This window comes from Trichechus manatus, unplaced genomic scaffold (assembly GCF_000243295.1).
Source record: "Trichechus manatus latirostris isolate Lorelei unplaced genomic scaffold, TriManLat1.0 scaffold00065, whole genome shotgun sequence".
In the NCBI taxonomy this organism is placed as follows: Eukaryota; Metazoa; Chordata; class Mammalia; order Sirenia; family Trichechidae; genus Trichechus; species Trichechus manatus.
Window position 1 is genome coordinate 8,466,037 of NW_004444001.1, and position 27,847 is coordinate 8,493,883.

At 42.3% G+C, this 27,847-nt stretch overlaps 1 protein-coding gene across 2 annotated transcripts in view; it reads left to right on the plus strand.

Annotated features, from left to right (window-relative positions):
• BICRAL (BICRA like chromatin remodeling complex associated protein) overlaps positions 1–19,521 on the plus strand; it is a 48,117-nt gene extending 28,596 nt beyond the window's left edge. Inside the window, exons 6-12 of one of the 2 annotated variants that reach the window (XM_023734216.1) lie at positions 4,712–4,817; positions 5,696–5,799; positions 7,059–7,120; positions 7,701–7,846; positions 9,193–9,287; positions 12,378–12,480; positions 15,695–16,512. In XM_023734216.1, the coding sequence (XP_023589984.1) occupies positions 4,712–4,817; positions 5,696–5,799; positions 7,059–7,120; positions 7,701–7,846; positions 9,193–9,287; positions 12,378–12,480; positions 15,695–16,479 (1,401 nt within the window). In that variant the 3' untranslated portion in view covers positions 16,480–16,512. Of the gene's footprint in view, positions 1–4,711; positions 4,818–5,695; positions 5,800–7,058; positions 7,121–7,700; positions 7,847–9,192; positions 9,288–12,377; positions 12,481–15,694 lie in introns of both variants that reach the window. The other variant, XM_023734217.1, reaches the window with a different exon arrangement.
• The last annotated feature ends 8,326 nt before the right edge of the window (positions 19,522–27,847 follow it).

Sequence of the window (27,847 nt, forward strand, 5' to 3'; positions counted from 1 at the left end):
CAGAGGGTTAAGACTGTGTGTGGTTCGTTTGGCTGCCTTCTCTGTGATTACCACAGTGCTGTGTATACAGTGGAGTCCCTGGGTGGTGCAAATGGTTAATGTGCTCAACTGCTAACTGAAAGGTTGGCAGCTCGAGTCTACCCAGAGGCACCTCTGAAGAAAGACCCAGCGATCCCCTTCTGAAAAATAGGCCACTGAAAACTCTATGGAGCACAGTTCTACTCTGACATACATGGGGCCACCATGAGTTGGAATCGACAGCAACTGGAACTGGTTTACCCAGTGGACACCCAAATGTCTAAGTCAAATTACTTTTGGTGGCAAGTATCAGAAACTCACCCTAACACATTTAGCAAAAAAGGAGAATGTGTTACGAGAATGAGCCAGGATTTGGTGTGTATATTTTCACCACAATAATAAAAGAAGAGTGAGCCAGAAGGTATAGTGTAGTGCCTTGTGAGGGTCAGAAACCAGGCTCTGCTGCCCTCTGCCTGTCCAAGAGAGCATGGCCTCTTACCTGCCTTCATTGTTCTCTCTCACTGTCCTGGACCAAAATGGCCACCTTCGGGCCAGCTCTGTATTATTCTAAGCCAAGCATGGAACAGACTGGCAAGTGCAGTGGTTTCCAACACCTAGCAATTCATCAGAATCAGCTGGAGAGCTTTCAAAGATTATAGATTCCTAAACTCCACACTGGATTTCTGAATGGATCTTTGTGGATGGAACCCAGAAAGTTTATTTTTCAGAAGCTCCCCCACGTGATCTTGATGCAATCAGTCTATAAACGTGCACTTGAGAACCACTGCCCTTGGGTATCCCCCCAGTCCCAGTTCCCAAGAGATCATTTCTGATTGGACCACACGTAGTTCAGGAAACCATGGACAGAGGAGCAGGGTCCTTTCTGGGCAACATGAAGAAGTGGCCACCCAGGGCCTCTGCTGCTCTATACAGGGCTCTCATACAAATTAGGAAAAAGCCCTCCTCGGGGTTGAAACAGAAAAAGGCACCCTTCTGGGTACATCAGCCTCTCCACTGGCAGGCTTGGCACTTGTACATGGGGAGTGGGCGAGGAGGAAGTACTCCTTCCCTGGATTTTAGCTTTTACCTGCCCTCGGACAGGTAACACACCTTGCTGGCCCCCGGCCCATTTCTGTGGCAATGGGCAATTCCCAGAGGAGAGTGGGGGCTAGGCAGACTCTAAATGGTCTCCTTCGTTCATCAGATGGTACTATTTGATGAATGTCATCTTAAAACCAAACCCACTGCCATCTCATAGCAACTCTATAGGACAGTGTAGAACTGCCCCATAGGGTTTCCAAGGCTGTAAACCTGACGGAAGCAGACTGCCACATCTTTCTCTCACGAGAAAGATGGGTTCAAACCACCAGTCTTTCAGTTAGCAGCTGACTGCGTTAACCACTGCACCACTAGGGCTCAAATATCATCTTCACATATCTTACTAGCAGGTAATGGCTTCTTTTGAAGTGTATCGCAGAGGGGGGAAGTGATATATTAAGTAGTCTCGTTTGTTGTGGTTTTGATACGTGTTCACGTGGCATCGAGATAATTCATGAGGTCTAAAGAGTTAAAATTGTACATTGATATTAGCAGAGTTCTCAGAGGCACATTCTCAACAAACTATCCTGAAGTAGCCTTTATATTTGCAAAGAAAATGTGTTTCCTGAGCAAGTCTTTGCTAAGAGTTTGCTAAAAGCCAGAGAATGGTATGTTTTATTTCTGGAAAAGATCGTTAGCTGGGGGCAACCTAAATTCGGGGGAAATGAGAGGAAATTGGCTGCTGGGGACAGAGGGGCTTGGGTAGGGAGGAGGGAGAGCCTTTGTGACTTATGATGCAATGGAATTTGTTTACTATTTTTATTCAGCAACTCTGCTGTATGCTCACTGTGGTGCTGGGGATACAGCAGTGAACTCGGCAGACAAAGCCTTGCCCTCAAATAGGAGGACTGGGAGTGAGCAGTTCACCAGGGAACTTAGAGGGACACAGTGGTCCCTAAAACAGCAGAGCTTCCCAGCATGCAGACGTGGTGCATCCAGGAGATTCTGATAACCGGGCCAAACCATGTTCCACACTGGATTCTGATTCTGCCATCACCACCTGCTCCCTCGTCCCTGCCCCACAATGTAACAATTTGGAGTGGTTATTGTATCCCAACATAAGGGACGCCGGCTGCTGAGGGACTCAGTCAGGGCCACAGGCAGTAGTTAGGGGATTAAAATGCTCTGGTGCCAGCCTCAACCCCCACACAGGCCAAAAACATATTCAAGTGAGAGGTGTCCCTAGAAGAGTAATTACCTTGTTTTTGGAGACTATAATACTTTTTAAAAATACCCTCAAATGATGGCAAATTTTCATGATTTGATGTTAGATTAGATTATTCTGGTGTTTTTTTTCTTCTTCTTTTAATCCTCTTTATTATGAAATAGAACACGCTTAGAAAACTACATAAAGCCTACGTGTATATTTAGGAAATAATTTTAAAGCAAATACCCACGTAACCACTGCTCGGCTCAAGAAACAGAATATTGCCAGTACCCCAGAAACCCATCCCCATGTCCCTTCCCAACCTCAGCCCCTCTCTGCCTTAAAGCTATAAGTTCTCCTGACCTTAATAGTAATCTCTTCCTTGCTTTTCTTTATACTTTCATTACATATGTGTGTATGGATTTTGTTTTATTTGCTTAATAGCCAGGAGTCATTCCAGGCCATGTCTGATTAACAAGGTGGGAGGTTAGCCTGGGTAAGGCCGTTTTTATCAAAAAATAATGTGTGCTCTAAAACAATCAGGAGAGTGTCTTCTGTTTCATGTGAACTAGGCATATTGAAAGACATTCTAAAAATATTGTGTATGTTAACACTGCTGTAAGGACTGGTCATTTGAACATATTAATTCTGGTTGTCTGTTCATCTGTCAGTCTTGTTACTTCAGAGTCTCACCTAGTATATGGCTGTGTCCTGTTAAACCATATGTTTCTCAACTTTTATCTGTTTTGTTTTTTTCTTCAAGGTGGCCCTTAGTGTTTATCCCCTGAAAATATTTGTGGTGAGGCTTGTACGCACTGTTGTTTGCCCCAGGCCTCTCCCCAACACAGTGTCTCTGTGCGAAGGGAAAATGCTCTGAAAACTGGGAGATTCTGTATTCCTCACTCTAGGAAAATTTTGGCATTGACCTTCCCTCTTGCAGTTTTCTCCCAAAGAATTTCTTGCCTGTCTACCTCGAGTGGCGCAGGTTTGACCTTTCTTGCTGATGGAAGGATGAGCAAGGTGACCATTTCCAGCTCTGCAGTGGCCTCCTCTGGTCTTCTTTTTTTTGAGGGGGTGGGGATGGGGAGGAAGAATATCAAATTCTTCTCCATTTTTATATTAGAAAAAAAATCAATGGTTAATTGTTTAGAACAGAAATGTTAGCATGGGCTCAGTTGGCCAGTGGTCAGCAATTGCTAAGGTCTGTATGAGCGCCCGCACATGAATGGCTGGTGGGAGCACTGTGCGTAGGCCAAGGTCATAGCTTAAGTCCCCTGTGGAGATGGTTAGACTAAACTCTGAAACCACCTATGGTATACAAAATATAAAAACTAAAGAAAAACTCTGAAAACTACTGCATTATGAAATAGTAATTGCACAGAGGATTAAAAATTGAGGATAATTTGAAAGCCCTTTATAGTCTTACTTAAAATGCATTATAGAGGTAACAGGGTTTTTTTTTATAGCTAAAAGGAACTTGTTAATTCTTAAATACCATCCAGTTCATCTTCTTCATTTATAGTAAAGAAGCACCAACACTTTGAACATTAGAATTAATTTTTGTAATTTTATTCTGCTCAGGGTAACATATGGGGTCACAATGAGTCAATTGACTCAATAGCAACCGACTTTTCTGGGGTTTTTTTTTAAACATCAAATTGAATTTACATTTCCTTATTACATGCCACTGATGGTGATGTGACACAAACTAGAAACATACCAGATGGCAGGGATGACAAGTACTTTAGATTATGTACACAGCGAACAATGAGTGCTGACGGTAGAGCTTTGGGGTTGGCCCTTGGGCCCTGACCGGGTGGTCGAAATCTGTACAGACCCCATATAGGAACTCATAGTAAATATCATAATCCTGTTGTTTGATGTCATTGAGTTGATTCTGACTCATGGTGACCCTGTGTGATAGAATAGAACTGCCCCATAGGGTTTTCTTGGCTATAATCTTTACAGAAGCAGATCGTCAGGTCTTTCTCCCAAAGAACCATTGGGTAGGCTCGAACTGCCAACTTTTTGGTTAGCAGCCAAGCACTTAACCTTTGCACCACCAGGGCTCCTTTATCATGATCCTAAGGATATAAATATTATGAATGTACAGTTACCTGGGATGGAAACTGGTGGGGAGATCCCAGCCTCAGCCTTCTCAGCATCACTTTCACAACAGCCCCAGGAGCAAGAGAGCAGTGCTGGTATCAACTCAGCATCTCTACGAAACGGGGTCAAGAAAATTCAGCGTGCCTATAGATTTTAAAGGATGTGCTTTGCAGGTCTCCTGATGTGACAGGTGAATCATGTTTTAAAGTTTTTGTCTTGTTTTGTAGTCTCCCCTGAAGGTTAATGCTAGGTAGGCATTAAGAGCGTTGGTTTTTAAGTAATCTATTAAAGCTTTTAGTCATGAAATTAATTTTTCCATGTTGGTAATATTTTTCACAGGCTCAGAAAAAAAGTTTGAATCAGACTTCCCCCATCTCAGCTTCCAAGACCACAGACGGCCTGAGGCCAGCCCAGATCCCAGGCCTCCTGAGCACCGCACTCCCAGGTCAGGAGCCTTTGTAGTCCGCTCTCCTCGGTGTGTCCCCGTCCTCCCAGTGCCCACAGGGGACTCCTCTCCTGCCTCACTCTGGATGAAAGCTTTCTGCCATAATCTCACCTCCACTCCAGTCACTCCTTTTTTCTATCTCCTTTCCACACAGACAATATCCCATGTTATGTCAACTATAAGATACCATCAATTGTAAGAAGTGCCATCATTTTATATACCCCTAAAAAAGAAAAAAGCACTTCTGATTACGTTCTGACACACTATATGAAAAAAACGTGCTTCTTAGAAACAAAATCTAGTATTATACAGTGTTATATGACACATGGGACTTTGTAATTATCTTCATGTTGCTTTGTATATTTATATTTGGAATCCCCTCGAGACTGAAAACTTGTGAGCTATTTCTTCCATTTTTCCCTAAGGCTTTGAACACCCACACTACTCCATAAGTACTAGAAAAGACAAAAGCTTGAACATTCGTAGTCAGTCCACCCTTTGGGCCTCCCTTTCCCTAAGTTCTAGTATTTTGAGGTTCTGCAGAGCTGACAGATTTACTGGCATGAGGCCTATTTCTCAGACTACAGATAATCCAAAACAATAGCATTTCAGCTTTTATGTTCTTACTGCCATTGATTTATTTATGTTTATTACCTGTCTATTTACCTACTACCTAAATAGGCTTTAATAATCCTTACCTCTGATTCTAGAGCTTGTTAATAAATGTACTTCCCTGGTCTCCTTCCTCATAGCAAGCATCCATGGTAAAGAAATCCCTTTTAGAATGTTAAGTAATCTGTATACATTGGGCTCTAGAGGCCAAATGATAAACCTGATGTACTATTCCTGTTGAACATTGTCTTGTGTATTAATTCCAGTAGGGCAGGATTCTGGAAGCAAAGTTATACCGGCATCCTTAGGAACCACACAGCCACAGCAAGAAAAAGTAGTGGGATCATCTCCTGGCCAGCCAACTGTGCAGGTAGAAGACTCTTTGAATAGCTTCTTCTTAATATTTAATGTCATCTTCTGCTTGGAGTTTCTGTCTGGCATCGTGTGCACAGTCAGCTAGTCACCGTTTGTGCCCACAAGGTATTCAGGAGTGTGGTCACTAAAGACCTTCCCAGTGGGCCAGGCCTTGTTGGTGTTTATAGGATGAATACGTCTGTTCCATTTCTGACACACTTACAATGCTATCATTTACTCATGAATGAATAATATACCAGCAGCCAGCACATAGTAGGCACGTAAAAATGTAGTTTACTGTTGAATGCTACAGTTCATTATCATATCTTCTTAGTTATGCTGGGAGATTTTTGTTTTTCTGCAACGGTCTGTTGACCCAACTTTGGCTCATAAACCTCAAAGCATTTCAAACCATTGGTCTAAAAAGGAAGAAAAAAATGTTTGTTCTCAGCTTACTAAGGTCTTAGTTTCTTTCCCATCAAACTTGCCAATTGGTAGTGTAATGAAACTTGTTTTGGTCTGGGCCTGCCTGGAAAACCCAGTGAAGGATCTAGTTCAGTTGTCAGGGTTCTGACATAAAACATATTTGTTTCCCTAACATGATACAAGAAATGCCCTACTAGCAGCCACTTGAAAGGATAGATAGGAAACTTAGGGGGCAATGAGTTTATGTTAATGGGGAGGAACAACTCAGAAAAGGAGGGTGAGAATGGTTGCACAACCCGAAGAATGTAATCAATGTCACTGAATTGTGCAGGTAGAAACAGTTGAATGGGTGTATGTTTTGCTGTGTATATTCTCAACAGCAACAACAAAATGAAATTTTTTTAATGTTAAAAAAAAATGCCCTACTAGATCACACATATGAACTGTGCATAACAGAAGCCCAAGAGCATTTGCTATCTTACTTACCACCTAGAAGATGAACTAAGTGGTGTCTTTTGATTTTTCAGATGTTGTGGAGTTAGTACCCATACATTTACTTCAGAAATGTAGCGATGCATTTGTAGAGGGAGTTAGGGATTCAAGCTTTCAGGCATAAACTGAGTCCTAAGGAACTGACAGCTTTCTATAACCCTGACACGTTACAGCTTTGCGATATGGGGTCGATGGACTTGTTTATTTTTTAGCAGGCACGTTCTGCAGTCTTAGTGTATGCTCTTAATAGGTAGTTGAGAACATCTGAAACATAGTGACCTTTTTGGGTAAATATATTCTGCTTATTTTTTCTACAAAAAGGAATAATAAGAGGTGTTTTTGGTCGTTTGTCTTTAGGTGGACAGTCACACGGGAGGACAGAAAAGGCCTGCTGCAAAACAGCTAACTAAAGGAGCTTTGTGAGTACCTTTGGCAATGACGGCTTAATTGTGAACACTTCTGGGCTTCCCAACCTTCCGTGGGTATAATATCTCTCAAAGTCAGGTTATAATAATGGACTTGGAAAATCTTCCAAGTTTGTTTTCATCAGGACCTATGAGTATATCAGATGTCGTTTGAACCTGCTATTTGCTCTTGTTCCTAAGGAGAATAATCCTTTGTCTTTTTAACGTACCAGAAACCCTTTAATGACCTAGGAGTCTCTGAGGAAAAGCATGGCTTGATAAACTCCTGTGTTTAGAAGAGACATGTTAGCATGAGCTCAGTCGGCCAGTGGTCAGGCATCACCAAGGCGTGTGTGGTGGATAGGAATGCTGCTTGTGAAGCCAGAGTCATAGTTAACGTCCCTGTGGAGATGGTTAGACCAAAGGCTAAAATCCACTGCTGGCCTACAAAATACAAAACTGAAGGAAAAACTCTGAGAACTGCATCATGAATAATACCATTTCTGGATGTCTCATTTTCTTTGCGTGCAAATAACCATCGTGATTAGATATCCTAACATGACTCGGCACTGACATGGAACTATCTTTTTTAAAGCATTTTCCAGCAGTTACAGAGGGACCAAGCCCACGCTGTGACCCCCGATAAGAGTCAGTTCCGATCACTAAGTGACGCAGTGCAGAGGCTGCTCTCCTACCATGTGTGCCAGGGCTCCATGCCCACCGAGGAGGACTTGAGGAAAGGTAAGCAGCCTGTCACCTGGACAAGCCACTGTGACACCAGATGCCCTCCTCTGGATGCCACCACAGATGAGCGAGAGCTGCTCAACCCCCACATGGTCGCCAGCTTATTTTTTTTAATCACAGACCTAACTTGGTCCCGATTCACTTGACTTCCCAGTCTATACTTAGGGTTGTGACTTATTCTTCTCAATGTTCTGTGAAGGGATACTGAAATGCTGGAGTATTTAATTGACAAATTTGGAGGCAGTAAATCCAGAGCATTGTTTGGACTGCTGGCTGGAGATGAGATGGCTCTGGACTAGGTACCCTGCACAGCAATGTAGGCATAACCCTTGCCTTTAGACAGAATGCATACCGTTAGCTGTTACTGCCAGCCTTATGAATGAGATAGATACTTTAACCCCTAAAAGAATTCCCTGAGGTTCCAAAGAGTGTCAGTCAGTCAGCTGATGTAGATGTCAGAGTACGCTGTGCATCAAGAACCTGGCAAAAAGGTTAGGAAGTGCTAGGGCCCCTGACCCCAGCCTAGAGCTAAGCCCATTCTAGTGGTTGGCCCTGTTGTGTCTCCCAGGTGTGAAGCTTAGTTTTACTCCTCCCAAACCCTGACTCCATAAGTGACCCTCTGCTGCTTTAGTCCCTTCCTCAACTGCTATCAGTCTTGCCCTGCTGGCCGGGGTCTCTGATCTCTGATTGCAGTGGGCTATGTCAGCTCACTATGTGCTTTCCCCGGGTGGTCCAGGGAACAGGGCCAAGATCCAGCCTTAAATAGGGTTATGAAGACTCTGAGAAGAAGAGTGAATTAGAAAATGTGAGACCTTTGGAGACTGACAGACAAAGGACAGAGCCACAGGACCATGACCGGCAAGGTGTCATGAACTAGCTTGTGTCCTTACATAAAATGGTCTGCCTAGCCAAGACAGCTAGACTTGATTTTTTTTAACTGTTCTAGTTTTTTATATGATTGGAAGGGAGTGGAGGCTTAGATCATCTGAACTAGCAGATCATTATCTATTCACTGATGTTAGTTACTAGTCTGTGTTATATGGTTTTCTTTTACATACTGTGTTTAAAGGTATTATGTTTTTGGCTTCCCAGTTAAAGTTAAAATAGGCAAATATTAAAATGAGTTTCTGTGACCACATACCAGTGGGCAGGGAGAGAAAGCAGTGCAGAAGGACGATGCTTAACCAAGGAGAAGCCTAATCTAAGAAGAGAAAATTACCATGGAGAAGCCATGTTTGAATAACGGAACTTTTGGAAAAGTAGTGCATTTCAATCCTAAGAAATAAAAGACCTAGTGGGTGAATTACACTCTCTTACTGTTTTCTCTCTATTTTTTTTTAAAGTGGACAATGAATTTGAAACAGTTGCCACTCAGCTCCTAAAAAGAACTCAAGCTATGCTTAACAAATACAGATGTCTACTCCTAGAAGACGCCATGGTAAAATTTGTGCTACCAAGCATATTTGTTTTTTAAAACCCCACAGGTTTACCGCTGCTAAGAGAAGAAGTTCAAGAAATTATATCTTCAGAATATACTTTAGAAGGCACAGATATTTAAGACTGTAGAAAAACATACACTTGGCTGTTACTACTACTAATAGCAGCTAACATTTGCTGTACTTTACACAATCGATCACAGTACTATTGTTTCCTTGTTTAATAAATGAGAAAACCATGGCTTTGGTGGTTCAGTGGTAGAATTTTTGTCTTCCTTGCGGGAAACCTGAGTTTAATTCCCAGCCAGTGGACCTCAGGTGCAGCCACCACCCACCCTTCATGGAGGATATGTGTTGTTGTGTTGCTGAACAGGTTTCAATGATGCTTCCAGACTAAGACTAGGAAGAAAGGCCTGGCAATCTACTTCTGAGAATCAGCCAATGAAAACCCTATGGATCACAATGGCCCGATCCACAAGCGATCATGGGGGTGGCACAGGACCGGGCAGCATTTGTTCCATTGTGCATGGGGTTGCCATGAGTCGGGGGCCAACTCTACAGCAGCTAGCAACAACAACAAGGGCTTTGGTTAAATGACTCATCCAAGATCATAGAGCTAGTAAGTTTGCAGAATAATTACCCAGAACTAAGATACAGACCAGGACCTTCTGTCACTCACCAGCCCACACTCTGATGCTGTCTACTGCCTCTCACCAACCCAGACAGCACTTCCATCATAATTTTAGAGTGTACAGTTTGGTGGTTTTTAGTATATTACCATGGTTGTGCAACTACTACCACTGTCTAATTCCAGAGCATTTTCATCACCCCAAAAAGAAATGAAAATTAATTTTAAAGCATCAGTTAATAAGAGAAAGAAGCTATCTCAGGAAATAATGGAAAGACCCAACAACCTATTCTGGGATTTTTATAAGCAGCTCTAAAATCATATAGGTTTTTGTTTGTATGACTGTAATTGATATTTAACTGGTTTCTTACAAGTCGTTTTCAATTTGAGATTAAGTTTGAAAATATATCTTTGAGAGATCAGTTGAACTATACTATACTGTATATATATATTCTATATATATATATATAGAACTATACTGTACCTATTACCATATAGTGTAAATATGTATGTGTTTGTATATGTGTCTGTATAAATAAATTTTATATATATCTATATGGAGCCCTGGTGGCGCAGTAGTTAAGAGCTCTGCTGCTAACCAGAAGAGGTTGTGAGTTTGAATCCACCAGCCGCTCCTTGGAAACCCTATGGGGCAATTCTGCTCTGGCCTATAGGGTCGCTGTGAGTTGGAATTGACTCGACAGCAACAGGTTTGGTTTTGGTTTATATATATATACATATATATGTTTACATACATATATATGTGTGTATATATATTTACTTACAACTGTGCCTCCAGTCTGAAATTGTCTCATATTGACAACCATTTCTGAAACAAAACTTTGAGACATCAAAAAAAGACTAGCTCTATCATTTGCAGAAGGTCCCTAAGTGGTGCAAATGGTTTACACTCAGCTACAAACCTAAAAGTTGGTGGTTCGAACCCACCCAATGATACCGCAGAAGAAAAGGCCTGGTGATCTGCTTCTATTAAGATTATAGCCAAGAGGGTCCCAGACACAGCTGGAGAAAAATGTAGAACAAAATTCTAACTCACAAAAAAAGACCAGACTTACTAGCCTGACAGAGACTGGAGAAACCCTGAGAGTATGGCCACTGGACACCCTTTTAGCTCAGTAATGAAGTCACTCCTGAGGTTCACCCTTTAGCTGAAGATTAGACAGGCCCATAAAACAAAATGAGACTTAAAGGGGCACACCAGCCCAAGGGCAAGGACTAGAAGGCGAGAGGGGACAGGAAGGCTGATAATAGGAAGCCTAAGGTTAAAGAAGGGAGAGTGTTGACATGTTATGGGGTTGTTAACCAATGTTGTAAAACAATATGTGTACTAACTGTTCAATGAGAAACTAGTTTGTTCTGTAAACCTTCATCTAAAGTACAATAAAATTAAAAAAAAAAAGATTACAGCTAAGAAACTCCTATAGAGCAATTCTACTCTAACACATGGGGAGGCCGTGCATTGAAACTGACAAAATGACAACTAACAATAACATCATTTCTGAGGAAAGGACCATTCGGCCAGATTAGCATATACCTGTCATGAATTTTCATGTTAAATAAGACCCAGAAATATAATTTAAGATTTGGCTCTGTCCAGCAAATTTAATTTTAATTTTAAGGAAAGCCTCAATTAAAAAAAAATTTAAGTATCTGAAAACAAAAAAAAAACCACCAAACCCATTGCCATCTCGTCGATTCCAACTCATTGCGACCGTATAGGACAGTGTAGAACTGCCCCATAGGGTTTCCAAGGAGCGGCTGGTGGATTTGAATTGCATCCTAATGGAAAGATTTCCAATATATTGTTTAAGTCCAGAAAAACACCAAACCAAATCCATTGCTGTCAAGTTGATTCTGACTCATAGTGACCCTATAGGACAGAGTAGAGCTGCCCCATAAGGTTTCCAAGAAGTGGCTGGTGGATCCGAACTACCCACCCTTTGCTTAGCAGCTGAGCTCTTAAAAACTGTGCCACCAGGGCTCCATTGTTTAGTAAAGAGTGGAGAGGGAAGAAAGGTGCAAAACGGTATGGATAGTAGCTACCATTTATATGCAAAAATAAAGATACATATGTTTATGTGTAGCATAAAAAATCTCTAGAAGAGTTATGTTAAGAACCTACTAGGCAAGAGGATACCTCTGGGAAGAGGCACTGTGTGGTAAGGGGTGTACAGAGGAGAAAAAGAAGGGCCGCTTACTTTTCACATACCCGTTAATACCTTTTAAATTTTGTACCAGTGTGTAAATTACCTGCAAAATTACTGAAAAAAATATGATAAAAAAAATTTATCCTATGTGACTAGGATAAATGAGACCAAATGACACATGATTAGAACTAAAACATCAAATTCTCATTTCTGGTTGCTTCATTTGTTCAAAGTTGAAGTGAGATGTTTTTAGTTGATAAAAGGCCTCTGAAATGACTGGACTCTCTCCTTTTCAGCGGATCGATCCCTCTGCTGAAATGGTGATGATTGATAGAATGTTCAACCAGGAAGAAAGAGCTTCTCTGTCCCGGGACAAGCGTCTGGCACTCGTAGACCCTGGTAAGAAACATCAAAGTGAAAAATGGGGAGAGCTACCACTATGGCTCAGGGACCCACGGGCCTTTAGGTAGGGTGTTGAAACCGACCTTTGGGTATGAAACCTGCAGGTAAAACATGAATTCTGGGGAGAAAAAAAACAGAGTGAAGAGCAGTATATGAATACTCTTAAGATCTATGTCTTATGCTGGGTTCTCTGGAGAAGCAAAACCAGTAAAGTATATAAATATGTATAGAGAGACATTTATAACAAAGAAACAGCTCACATGATTGTAGAGGCTGGAACGTCCCAAGTCCCGTGGGTTAGGATAGAGGCTTCTCCCGATTCATGTAGCCACAGGGGCTGGTGGACCCAAGATCGGCAGGTCGAAAAGCAGGACACCGCTCACAGGCTGTGAAGATTCACGAATCCTAGGATCGGCAGATAAGCTAATAGCTCAAGTCCTAAGAACCAGAGGTCAGACAAGCAGGAGGCAGCCACAGGATCCAGAGTGAGCAAAAAGCCAGAGCATCTGCTTATATTTGGATGCAGGCCACAACCCCAAGGAAATTCCCTTTCAACTGATTGGCTACTCACAGCAGATTCAACCATGGGAGTGATCACATATAAACACTGAGAATCATGGCCCAGCCAAGTTGCAACACAATCTTAACCACCACAGTCTATATTCTACAAAATCTAAGCTAGAATTTTTTGTTCAGTTAATTGATTATTTTTCCCTACTGTAAACTTAAAATTCTTAACCTTTCTCCTATTTTTTGAGAACTAAATTAAGTCATTCTCAGAAGCAGTTAAACTTCAGCAAATTATTGAGTGCCTTGCTATATGCAAGGCAGCATGAGGGGGAAAAGCCAGTAAAACAGTCCCTGCCCACAAGCTAGTGAATTGTAACACCTTATTTAAGTACTGTTCTCTTATCCCATCAATTTTCTATATTTTAGATTTGATTCTGTACAGTAAAAATGTATTTTAGATTTGATCCACAGTCTGCCTTTTAAAAAATGAGATCTCTAGTTTTTGTCGTTGTTGTCTAAATAATATTTTTAAAGCAAAATTATAACAATTCAAAGAATGTAAATTTTGGCCATACTTTCACCATCCTAGATAAAAAGTGATTTTATTTCTCTAATTTTTCTTCCAATCTGGTTCCCACTTACATATGTCATTTATGTATTGTTAAAATCATATGTCATATGCTAAATGTGATTTTATATTCCGATTTCTTCTCATTTAACACATCTCAAGTTTTTATCATATTGCTACAGTCTTCAAATTAATAGTCAATAAATTTGTAATATACTAATTTGACAACTTAGCTAATTAATTTCCCTGTTACTGGACTATATTTCCTGTGGCTTTATTTCCATTCCCCTAATGTCTTTTCTGATACTTAAGTATTAAAGTTCTGCCTTGTGCTTGATACAGCTGAAGAAGCTTCCAAAATGAATATATGATCCTTATACTTAGTCTGAGGAGCGCTGGTGACACAATAGTTAAGCACTCAGCTGCTAACCGAAAGGTTGGTGGTTAAAACCCACCAGCAGCTCCGAGGGAGAAAAGACCTGGCAGTATGCTCCCATAAAGATTACAGCCTAGGAAACCCAATGGGGCAGTTCTACTCTGTCATATAGGGTCTCTGTAAGTCAGGATTGACTCGATGGTACACAACAACATACTTAGTCTAAAGAGCCCTGGTGGTGCAAGGGTTAAGTGCTCAGCTGCTAACTGAAGTGTTGGCAGTTCAAACCCACCGGTCACCCCACTGGAGAAAAGACCTGGCAATCTGCTCCTGTAAAGATTACAGCCTAGGAAATCCTATGATGCATATAGGGTAACTCTGAGTTGCAATTAACTTGATAGGACATAAAAACCACACTACATTCTTAGTCTAAAGGGAGAGTCTGAAAGAAGTGCTTTGTACATGGGAAGATCCTCATATCATTCCAAAGAGGAAGAGAATAATGTATGATATATTTCTGTCCCTTTTTCTTGGAACCTGAAATCATCCTATTGTCTTTTGGTGAATTGGGCTTATGGATAAACCCTCCTACTTTGTCCTAACCCCACAGCATGAGCACCACATGGGTGGGGACGGTGCTTTCACTTACCTCTGCATGGTGCCTGCAGAGCCACTGTTCGTTGGATGGAATAATCTTTTTAGGTTTCAAGGGTATATCCTTGAGGTCTCACATTTTGGGATTTGGTGAACAAATTTGTGTTCATCCTATACATATTCTTTGTGGTTTTATAATGTCATCAGAGCCCTCTTTCGCTTCCATTACTTCCAGAGTTAGCACTTTTTCTGACCTTGTGTGACCTCTGTCTGTCCCCTCAGCCCCTAAATTCTCAGGCACACTGCTCTTGCCATCCTCCTATTCTTCAAGCCTGACACAGTTCAGTGCTCACTCATAGGCACAGCTTCTCCACACCCCACTGTCCTGCCAAGCAGGTATCATTCTGGATTCATGTTGACCGTTCATTTTGTGCTCCCAGCAAAGTGTATCTAGATATGCCAGGGTCCCTCGAGTGTGTCTAGATGGACCGAAGCCCCCACCCTAAAGACAAGTAGGTGTGTCCATGGCTCCAGAGCCTCATTCCAGGGCCCTTGACTCTAAGGAAGAAATCAGGCTGATACCAGCACCTAATTTCTGTTTTCAGACTGTTTCAAAGTGCTCATTAATGAAAAACTAATTAAAAATAACACTGAGAGATCAGGACTAAGCAGAGCCTTTTGCCCATCTGGTTTTCTAGGCAGCTACCTTTTCAAAGAGGTTTAAGCTTCCCATCTGGAAGCTGCAGCTCTCTAGCCTTGGTTACTTCTACAGGATGCCATCTCAGTATCGTGGAGTCTCTGGGTGGTACAAATGGTTAATGTGCTTGGCTGCTAACCAAAAGGTTGGAGGTTCGAGTCCAGTCAGAGGTGTCTCAAAAGAAAGGCCTGGCGATCTGCTTCCAAAAAATCGGCCATTGAAAACCCTATGGAACACGTTCTACTCTGACATGCGTGGGCTTTGCCGTGAAGCGGCATCAAGTTGACAGCGGCTGGTTAACTGGTCTCTCAGTGTCGTGCTTCCGCATGTTCCTGTACAAGACATAGACTGCCTCGGTGGGTGGGCTGGGGTCGGCTTGCCTCCTCACCTGACCCGCTGAGGGTATAGCATATAGTCCTTACTCTCTCATTCATTCATTCATGTGCTTTTTATTTCCCACTTTCAGATGGCTTTCAGGCTGATTTTTGTTGTTCCTTCAAACTTGATAAAGCCACCCATGAGACCCAGTTTGGCAGGAGTGACCAGCATGGCAGTAAAACAACCAGCTCCTTACATCTGACAGCCAAGGCCCAGAGCAGAGACCGAGCCACACCAGGCGTGGCAGAACCCACGAATCACGACCAGTTTCATCTAGTGCCTAATCACATCGTGGTCTCCGCAGAAGGAAACATTTCTAAAAAAACTGAATGCCTCAGCAGAGCACTGAAATTTGACAAAGCGGGCTTAGTCCAATACCGGAGTGCGTCTGAAGAGAAAACCAGCCGGAGAGACTCCCTGAAGGCCAGTGAGTGCTCTCCCGGCCCCGAAGGCCACCGGAAAACCTCATCCAGACCAGATCATGGTACTGAGAGCAAGCTCTCAAGTATCCTGGTAGATTCTCACTTGGAGATGACATGTAACAATTCCTTCCAAGACAAAACTCTGAGGAATTCTCCAAAGAATGAAGTTTTACACACAGACATGAAAGGGTCAGGCGAGCCCCAGCCAGACCTCCAGCTCAGTAAGAGCCTAGAAACAACATTTAAGAACATCTTGGAACTCAAAAAGGCCGGGAGGCAGCCTCAGAGTGACCCCGCGGTTAGTGGCTCTGTTGAATTAGATTTCCCCAACTTTTCACCAATGGCTTTGCAGGAAAACTGCCTGGAAAAGTTCATACCGGACCATAGCGAAGGCGTTGTAGAAACTGACTCCATTTTAGAAGCAGCTGTAAATAGTATCCTAGAGTGTTAATAGCAGCAGTCCTTCCCTGCCCCCCCGCAGACCCCCGCCCCGGACAAGTTACATTCTCTCCTGGCAAAAGCAAATGGAAACGGTCTCCTGTCTCCAGCCTGCTTGGTCTTTCATCACAAATTATTCTTTCTAATCTCAGCCCTGTTCTTTGTTTAAGAGCAATACTCATCGTGGTTACAGAGAGATCCTTAGCAAAAGTAATCCTTGTTAGGAAGCAGTCTGATAGGCCCTACACATTTCAAGTGTTATGAAAGTGCTTAGAGTGATTTGTTTGTTTGCTTGCCTTTTTTTTTTTTTTTTTTTTAAACACTGTAACTCATTGAGATCACAGTATCCTTGGCCCTGGGTAAAATTTGACAATCAGTCATTTGAAAAGAACAGACCTATTAAAGAGAATCACACAGGACTGATAGAAGCTACTTTTTAAAGAATATCCCACTGTATCTCCAAATTTTGGTTGGTTTTTGGTTTTGCGGAGGTTTTTTTTTGGTTGCAGGGGAGATTTATCTGGTCCTTCCCCACACAACCATCTCTGAGCAGGAAGTTGGTGGCTGCTTTGCCGGGGACCCTGCAGCCCTGGCATGAGAAGCTAGCAGTGCACCAGCAGGGCATTTGCAGGGCTTCCTTGCTCATCATTCAAGTGCTTTCCTGATGCTCCTGGAGCAAAACTTCATGCTTCTCAGCACATCCATGGTGAATTCCATCTAGGGAGTGCTCTGTTCTTAATCGCAACAGCATGCCTTGAAATAATTTCGCTAGCCTAAGTAAAGGAAAGTGGAAACCAGTAAGTGGCACAGTGTACAGGGGAGACCGGGAAAGAGCCCTGGGGGTTTTCATATGTATATATGTAAAAGCATATATGTGTGAACTGTTGAAGAAAAAAAAAAAAGTTTTGCATTTTTTAATTGGCTATAGTCAACAGATACTGTGGTATGTTTTTGTCTGTTGCTGGGTTTTGTTTCGTTGCACATCTCCTCCCTCCCTCTCCAACAAATAGCCAAACATCAAAAGCACTTTCATTTGAAAACGATGTTGTAATTTTTTTAGTTTGAACTTCAAGGGGACTTTGGCCTTGTTTATGCTTCTTCTTGTCCGAGAACAGTAGTCACCCCTGGCAGCAACCAAAACACAGACAAACCAAAGGTCACCAGCCAGCCCAGCACTGCAAGGAAAGATCTGAGACCCGGGGAGTCCCCCGGGAGAGCCAAAGGGTATGCCCTGTCACGGTTTGTGTTTGGCCCATGTTCATCTTAGCGAGAACGACCTACTGCTTTATTTATTTATATTTCTTTTCAGGGAGCTTTCCCCTTTTTCATTCTTGTATACCTGCCCCAGGGCATTCCATTTCTGTTGGCACTTTCATGCTCAATGTCCTCGTAACCACTGGTTATCTGCTGTCATTGGGTTATCGACATAATGGTATTTTATATGCCCACTTACATACACGTGTGTGTGTATATGAGCTGTTCAGATCCAGAAGTCATTTTGGTTACAGTGTGCATACACTTTCTCTCTCATTTATTCTGTTTATCTCTCTGGCTTTAGAGGCACACCCACTGGACTCCACTCTAACGTGTTGCCAGGATCTGCTTCTGGCTATGCCCAGAATGGGGATGATCCCCTTTGTCATCATGTTGGGCATTTCTTTTCCAGACCGGCCTGAGATGGAAAGGCAGGCTTCTGATTATTACAAAACACAGCAACAGAAGGCCTACACTCTCCCTGCCGCCCTGCCCCGCCACACATAGACAGCCAGCCTTCATAAAAGCAGAGTACTTTCTCTCCCTCTGTCCGGCCAAGAGAAATTGGAAAAACTGGGCTATTTTAGGGTTACCATTTTTTCCTTATTTGTGCCAATGTCCAAGTTGCAGATATCCCCCCTTTTCCTGTACTGTAACATATTAGAAAGATAAGTTGGTATTGCCAGTTGGAACTTTCTGTTTGGGCAGCCCTAGGGTAACACCCTGCCCTGAACCCCCATGATTTCATAGGCTCTTCTTCTCTTAGGTCTCATGCTCCCCTAATTCCTAGCAAGACTTACAGATGGTCCCTCCTGATCAAATTCTTCTCATTGTGGAACTTTATGCCTGGAAGCCTTTACCTAGGCTGCTGATGAGTTACATTAATTACTTCTAATCAGTGGAATTCTCAAGAGACAAGATAAGTTTCATGTACATTTGTCACTCCCTTCCCCGTCCTGCCCTGCTCCCCCCACCCTAGCTTTTCTATATACCATCTTAACGGGTTTTTACGCCCTAACCCTTGTCTAGCAAATGGAGAGCCTAATTTACCAAAATGAAACTTGTAAATTTTTGTGTCCTTGTATGTAAGTTTACTTTTTGTGGAGGAAAGATTCTAGATAATGACAAATGAAGATTTCAAAATGTATTTTACTCCTGTGATTAGGTTATGCGCACATGGGTCGTAACTCGCATGTCGAGCCCCCTCTGGTGAAGGGTGAGAGAGTTCAGCCTCAGATGGCCAGCATTTAGTTGTTCAGGTTCTTTAGTCAAAGTTAAGTTTAGGACTACTTGTACTCAGTAACAAAAATCATTTTCTTCTTTTTTTTCCTTTCTGTTGTTGTGGAGACGTGTGAATTTGTTATTAAGCGTTTGATTTTCTGTGTCCTTAAGTACTGCCTAAAGATAAAGCAAATTTTAAACTGGCAATTACGAAAAAGAAATATTTTAGCTCTGAAGAATTCAGTAGACTTTGTTAGATTAGGGAGGCCTTACAGACTGACTTGACTTAAAGAGGACGCGTCACTGACTGTCGGTGTGGTGTGGGCTTTATTTGCTTAAATACCTTCATTTGTATAGTATGTCTCACTTGAAATTGCTTTGTATACATTTTGTAAAAATATTTATAAAATGTTTTGTAAAAAAAAGTATAACAAATTGCAGTTTATTTTGTTATGTTGGATAAATACTGTTAAAAGAAACCAGTCAGTAACTATATTGTTAATCCATGGTTAGGAAATGTTTAGTTGGAGATTACAAAATGAAACAACCATTGCAATACAGCCAAAGATTTGGGAAAATGTGCAACTGTGATTGTCTTGATTTTGCAAATAGGAATGGCTGCTTTTCCCAGAAGAAGAGGGTAAGTATTCAGTAGGAGTTCTATTGAAATCTGTTTTACCAGATTATCAAACATTAACCTAACCAGTGAAGAGAGAGGATTTTCATTGATTTGTCCTTTCCAAACAGTTAACAAATTAGTCAGTGAGGAAGTTCAGTCATGGACATCTCTAGCCTCTACCCCTACTCCTGTCATGTGGGACACACTTAGCCAAGGAAGGAAAATGATCCTCAGTCTCCAGGAAATTCTCTTCAATCGTTAAGTTTGTTTCTGCTGGACAAGGAGAAAGCTAGGAGATAGGAGGACACTTCATTACATAAGACTTATTCTGGAATTAACATGCTTCTCTTTGGATTCACACCTTTGAGCAAACTGTATTGAGCAAGACCTTTGTAACCTTTTCTGTAAAATCAGCTCCCTGAGCCCCTTCTGAGTTCATGTTCCCTTAAGTGCGATCCTACCCAGATTGTTGGGGAAGATGCCAGAGGGGGAAATGTCCGTCTGGGAGGTGAGGGTAGGGTATAAGACTCCTTACCAGATTTTTGTTTGGGGTCTAGAATTTATACTTAGACTCCTTACTTTATGGTAAATAGCTGCCTACCCCCTACCCTTAAAGCAGTGAACTAAACTTATTGCCCTCAAGTTGATTCTGACTCAAAGCAACCCTATAGGTCAGAGTAGAACTGTCTCATAGGGTTTACTGAAGCAGACTGCCACATCTTTCTACCATGGAGTGGCTGGTGGGTTCGAACCGCTGACCCTTCAGTTAGCAGCTGAGTGTTTAACTACTGTGCCACCAGGGCTCCTTAAAGCAGTAGCAGACAGGATATCAAAATTCTGCAGTAATCATTATATAAATAGAAAGTGATTGTCACAAAGCTAACAGAATAATTTTTGCTAAAATAATTACATCAGTGGATGGATCCCTTAACATCGTTTGCAGTGTTGCCCCTGCTAAGGATAAATGTATGTCCAACATAGACATTCATACCTCTCTTCAAGCCATTTGCAATGTGAGTGCCTGGAATGAAGAGGTAGAAGGAAGGATCATTTGGCTGTTTGGTTAGGATCAGAGTCTCTGTATACTCCAGAGGCATGCCCAGAGGAAAGACCAGGCATTTTAGGATGGTTAAAGCCCCTCAGCCCTGTGTATGGGAAGCCACGTTCCACGAAAGAGGCACTAGTACTCTCTGATGTGGAGAAAGTAGCCAGTGGATTATTAGGATGGGGGAAGGGAAGGGAAAAGAAAAATTCCACAGCACCAAAGCAGCATTGCTCAGGCAGGCTCTAGTGTGCTGTCCTCAAACAGCAAGGCTCTGGGTCCGGGGTCCAGGGTCCGGCTCTGCTTCAGTCCTGCGTGTACTCTCCAGGACAGTTAGAATCCCTGCGGTATCCAGCTGGACCTGGTGGACATTAACCACCAGTTTACTGTGTGACAGGCACTGTGCTAGGCATTAGGAATATACAGATAAATGGGCATAATTTCTGCTCTTAAGGAGCTCACACTATAGAGGGAGAAACAGGTACATAAATAGTTACGTTACACTTGGGAACTGTAGTTGAGGAAAGACGAAACCAGCGTGCTAAAATTCTTCCGGACTGCCACCCAGTAGAGAGCTGCAATCTATATTTCCATGTCCTAGTTCTTAATACTGTTTCCTGAGTTATATTTGAGGGATGTTTAGGATAAGAAAGAAGAAAGTATTACGCTTTCTGCAGGAAGGAAGATAAAGGATTTTTTGTGGTTATTGTGTTAAATTGTGTTAAATGAGGAACCCTGGTGCTGCAGTGGTTAAAGCGCTCGACTGTTAACCGAAAGGTCAGAGGTTCGAACTCACCAGTCGTTCCGCGGGGGAAAGATGTGGCAGTCTGCTTTCATAAAGATTTACAGCCTTGGAAACCCTATGGGGCAGTTCTACTCTGTCCTACAGGGTCGCTGTGAGTTGGCATGGACTCGAAGGCAATGAGTTTGGTTTTTATGGGTTTATAGTGTTAAATGTGTGGAGAAATCTGGTTCCATATACATAAAAATGGTAGGAACACATTGGTAGTATAAAATGGATGCTGCAATATGAGTAGCCTGTGTCTACATTGCTGCAGGTAAAAGGCCGTCTATAAGAAACCCTAATTGGTATTTCTTTAGGGCATGTACTGGAGTCTGGCCTTTTAAAAAGACTTGCAAAGGTAAGAAGATCCTTAGAAAATAATTGCTTCTAAGAAGGTTAATGAAAGCAGTGCAACCCGGTGGCAAGAAAGTGGTTTGGCTGCAGAATCTGGAAACGAATTCTAATATCTCTTTTAACACCTTATCGGGTATCTTTGGGCAAGTTACTCTCAGCCTCAGCTTCCTTGCCTATAAACTAAGAAGGCTTGTCCTGGCCCTCCACTACTTAGAGTGAAAATGAGGTGTCATGGAAGAAGTATGAAAAGTAAAAAAACGAATGTTCCATTATCCCTGAAATTCAGAAAAGGTTTGGGTTTTTCTGTTCTGCTTTTGATCTGGCCTGCTGCACAGTCTGCTTTCTACCCTAAGGTTCCTGAATCTGTCCTTGACCCTCAAGAAAGAGGCTGCTGCCCCTCCCCTCTTCCCTCCCATTTCCTTCCTGCTTTTGCTCCCTTTCGCTTGTTTTTCATCAGGGTCAAAAGCTGTTGTCCATGTATTCACTCCCAACTCCAGGTTCATCTGGCTACTCTCATGCTAATCTTTTCCACCTGCTTTCTGATAACCCCTTGTCACTCTATGAGGAAGTAACAAGCAAAGCTTAAAACAAAATAGAGTCAACTGCAAGAAGGGTCTTAATCCAGGTAAGAGGTTTGGAGCAGATGGGAAGATTCAGAGGGAGCTGCCTTTAGGATGTGTTGGATGTGGTGGTTTTTCCTTACTGAGAAGGCATTGCTCAATTAGCTCTTAAGTTAAAAAGAGTAGATTTCCAAATAACACAGAAGTGCAGACAATCCTAAAATAACTTAATTCAGGGACATGTTAGGAAACAGATCTTGGAGTCAATTCAGAAAAAACACAAAATACTGGCCCTGAAAGGAGTCTTAAAAATAACTCCATCAACACTTTCTAGTATATCCTTCCAAAATTGTTACATGCAAATGCATCTATAGAAAGAAGAAAAAGAAAACCCTGACACAATTCTCTTACGCCCACCCTATTCTGTATCTTGCTTTTTCAAATTTAACCAAATGTCTGGGATTATTTGGTTGTAAGCAACAGAAACCAATTCTAGTTAACCAACAAAGGGATTACACAGGAAGGATAAGAATTGAAGACAAGGCAGAAGAACCAACCGGGCTTGAGAAAGACAGGAACAAGAAAACTCCAGGAGGTCTTAGTAGGTGAAAGTTGTTGAAAGTCTTACCCAAATTCTCCTCCATCATCACTGCTCAAATTCAAAATCCCAAAGGAGCAAATAGGGTCTAACACCCCCTTCCACTGGGGAGGTGTGAGTAGTTGAGTCCAGAGACTCCTTGAACTTATGTATTGGGAGGTCAAGAATTTGGATTTGATCCCCCCCACCCCACACACACACCCACACACACAGAATGTACATGATAAGGGAGAGGCCAGTCCACAAGAGGAATGATGTAAAAATGTCACGGGGGCAGTGTCTGACTTCCTCTAACTTCACAAGGGGGAAAGAGAATCCAGAGGCGGGGCCAAGATGGCAGAATAGTCAGACGCTTCCTGTGGTCCCTCTTACAACAAAGACCTGAAAAAACAAGTGAACTGATTATATATGACAATCTAGGAGCCCTGAACATCAAAGACAAAGTTGAGGAGTTGGACTGAACAGCAGGGAGTGGGGAGAGACAATTCAGAAGCAGTGAAGAAGTGCCAGATCTGAGCTAGCTGGCACCCTGAAGGCTGGATTGGCTGGTGCACATGGGCTGAGGCAAGCAGTAGCGCTCCGGATGCCTTTTACCCCACTGGGAGAAACCAGGTGGCCCAGAGTCTACACAAGCCTCTGGAGCTGGGGGGAAGTGGTGCTAAGTGTAAGCATCTAACCTACCGGGATCAAAATAACCCTTCCCCCTCTGGGAATTCTGTAGCAGAGAAATGCCTCTTTTCCCCTCACCTACCCCCTCCCCGTTCCACTCCAATAGCAGTCTGGAAGTATTCAACAATTGCCATGCCCCCTAAGCCAGAAATAGGAACTATCCACCCAAACCAGTCTCCCGGCTTTAGGGAAAAAACAAAAAAAACCCTGCCAACTCCCATAAGCTGGGTACTCAGGACTAACCGTGCCCAAACCAGCTCTCACGGCTTTAAAAAATCACCATGCCCCCTAAGCCAGGAACTCAGGGCAGGCACTGCCTCTTTGCCTAGGCACAGGCATAAGGGGTCCATGGAATTCAAATGCACTTCACCCCTGCCTAGACCTGTGTGTGCCCACTCAACAGCATAGGCCCTTATTAGCATAGTACAACAGGGTATATACCTGAAGCCTATTTTCAACTGCAACAGCTAAGGGGGAGTGGCAGATTCCTGACATTTGACACTGCCCCGCCCATTAAGCAGAGTCCTCACCCACTTACATAACAGGCCTGAGGACTGGTGGCTTCACCCATTCCACCTAGCCACCCATGACAGGGGTCTGACAATAAGTGGTGCCTCCAGTTCTTACAGCCAACAGCATTGGGTGCCCAAAGTCCAGCTGCAAAACCCATCCACCTATGTGTTCTAGAGAACAGGGACATGCCTTCCACCTAGGTATTCAGGGCAGCCATCAGCCCCCTACCTTGCTCAGCCTATAACCCCCTACTGCAGGCAGATACCTGTGCCTGCTCCAATCATTCTTACATAGCCCTGCCCATCTAGGGCTGTAGATGAGAGCCTACACCACACTCTCAGTAACCGAGGACCTGACATCTGAGCTGAATCCACACAAGAAAGCAAACAGACTCCTGGGCTCACATACCTAGTAGCAGCTCTAACCACTTGGTGACAGGACATGAGAGCTTCAAAGACGCCGATAGCCAAAGTAGTTCACGCACCCAGCCTATCTGGGCATATCAAAACAAAACAAAAAGCCAGGACACAGTAAGCAAACATAAAATACATAAATGTAATAACTTACTGATGGCTCAGAGACAACAGTCACTATCAAATCACATAAAGACGCAGATCATGATGGCTCCAGCAAGCAATGAAAACAAAGAACCAGGAGGAAGAGAAGATCTTGAAATTACTGGCGGTAGCATTCAAAAGATTAATATACAGAGATCTTCAAGAGATTAGGAAGGAGATCATGCAAAACTCAGACCAAGTTAAAGAACACGCAAAGCAATAGAGGAATTTGGAAAAGCTACACAAGATCAGAATGACAAATTTAACAGGCTTCTAGAATCCATAGGGAGATAGCAAATAGAAATACAAAAGATTAACAATAAAAGTTCAGACATAGACACCTAAATAGAAATTCACAGGAGCAGAACTGAGGCAATGGAAGTCAGAATTAGTGAGATTGAAGATAAAGCACTTGACACCAATTTATTTGAGGAAAAATCAGATAAAAGAATTTTTCAAAAATGAAGAAACCCTAAGAATTATGTGGGACTCTATCAAGAGGAATAACCTACAAGTGATTCAAGTACCAAAACAGGGAGGGATTACAGAAAATACAGAGAGAATTGTTAAAGATTTGCTGGCAAAAAACTTCCCTGATACCATGAAAGATGAGAAGATATGTATCCAAGAATCTCACTGAACCCCACACACGGTAGATACCAAAAGAAAGCCACCAAGACATATTATAATCAAACTTGTGAAAACCAAAGATAAAGAGAGAATTTTAAGAGCGGCTAGGGATACACAAAAAGTCACCTACAGAGGAGAGTCAATAAGACTAAGCTCTGACTACTCAGCAGAAACCATGCAGGCAAGAAGGCAATAGGATGACATATATAAAGACTTGAAGGAAAAATTTGCCAGCCGAGAATTATATATCCAGCAAAACTGTTTCTCAAACATGAAGGTGAAATTAGGGCATTTCCAGATAAACAGAGGTTAAAGGAATTTGTAAAAATCAAACCAAAATTACAAGAAATGTTAAAGGGAGTTCTCTGGCTAGAGAACTAAAAATATCAGATAACACCCCAAGACTAGAACACAGGACAGAACAACCAGATATCAACCATGATAGGTAAGTAACAAAAATAAGTCAAATCAGACAAAGGTATAATCTCTAAAATCTACAGGAAACTCCAACGCCTCAACAACGAAAAGACAAATAATCCAATTAAAAAATGGGCAAAGAAAATGAACAGACACTTCACCTAAGAAGACATTCAAGCAGCCAACAAACACATGAGGAAATGCTCTCGATCACTAGCCATTAGAGAAACGCAAATCAAAACCACAATGAGATACCATCTCAGCCCAGCATTACTGGCACAAATCAAAAAAACAGGAAATAACAAATGTTGGAGAGGCTGCAGGGAGATTGGAACTTTTTTTTTAATTTTTATTTTTTGTCATAATTATTTCTTTTTTTATTGTACTTTAGATGAAGGTGTACAGAACAAATAGTTTCTCATTAAACAGTTAGTACACATATTGTTTTATGACAATGGTTAACAACCCCATGACATGTCAACACTGTCCATTCTCAACCTTAGGCTCCCTATTACCAACTTTCCTGTCTTTTCCTACCTTCTAGTCCTTGTCCCTGGACTGTTGTGCCCATTAGTCTCATTTTGTTTTATGGGGCTGTCTAATCTTTGGCTGAATGGTGAACCTTGGGAGTGACTTCATTACTGAGCTAAAAGGGTGTCCAGGGGCCATACTCGCAGGTTTTCTCCAGTCTCTGTCAGGCCAGTAAGTCTGGTCTTTTTTTGTGAGTTAGAATTTTGTTCTACATTTTTCACCAGCTCTGTCTGGGACGCTCTGTTGTGATCCCTGTCAGAGCAGTCAGTGGTGGTAGCCAGGCACCATCTAGTTGTACTGGACTCGGTCTGGTGGAGGCTGTGGTAGTTGTGGTCCATTAGTTCTTTGGACTAATCTTTCTCTTGTATCTTATTTTCTTCATTCTCCCTTGCTCCCAAAGGGTTGAGACCAGCGGAGTATCTTAGATGGCTGCTCACAGGCTGTTAAGACCCCAGACACTACTCACCAAGGTAGAATGTAGAACATTTTCTTTATAAACTATGTTATGCCAATTGAGCTAGATGTTCCCTCGGACCATGGTCCCCACAGCCCTCCACCCAGCAGTTTGGTCCCTCAGAGAGTTGGGGTTTGTCTATGGAGCTTCCATGACCTTTCCTTGTACAAGTTGTGCTAGCTTCCCCAGTATTGTGTACTGTCTTACCCTTCACCAAAGTCACTACTTATCTATTGTCTATTTAGTATTTCTCCCCCCAACACACACACCTCACATCCCTCATAACCAACACAGATTGTTTCTTTTTGTGTGTAAATATTTCATGAGTTTTTACAGTAGTGGTCTCATACAATATTTGTCCTTTTGTGATTGACTTACTTCACTCAGCATAACGTCCTCCAGTTTCATCCACATTATGAGATTCTTCACAGATTCATCATTGTTCTTTATCATTGCATAATACTCCATTGTATGTATGTACCATAGTTTGTTTATCCATTCGTCTGTTGATAGGCATCTAGGTTGTTTCCATCTTTTTGCTATTGTTAACAATGCTGCAATGAACATGGGTATGCATATGTCTATTCGTGTGATGGCTCTTATTTAGGATACATTCCTAGGAGCGGGATTGCTGGATCTTATGGTATTTCTATTTCTGGTTTTCTAAGGAAGCACCATATCATTCTCCAAAATGGTTGAATCATTTTGCATTCCCACCAGCAGTGCATAAGAGTTCCGATCTCCCCGCATCCTCTCCAACATTTGTTATTTCCTGTTTTTTTGATTCGTGCGAGTAATGCCAGGGTGAGATGGTATCTCATTGTGGTTTTAATCTGCATTTCTCTAATGGCTAGTGATCCCGAGCATTTCCTCATGTGTCTGTTGGCTGCTTGAATGTCTTCTTAGGTGAAGTGTCTGTTCATTTCCTTTGCCGATTTTTTAATAGGATTATTTGTCTTTTTGTTGTAGCGGTGAATTTTCTTGTAGATTTTAGAGATTAGACCTTTGTCTGACATGTAATGTCCAAAACTTTTTTCCCACTCTGTAGGTTCTCTTTTTACTTTTTTGGCGAAATCTTTTGATGAGCCATACAAGAAGCTCAACGAACCCATATAGAAGAGACCCCAAAAGAAAATCACCAAGGCATATCATATTCACACTCGCCAAAACCAAAGACA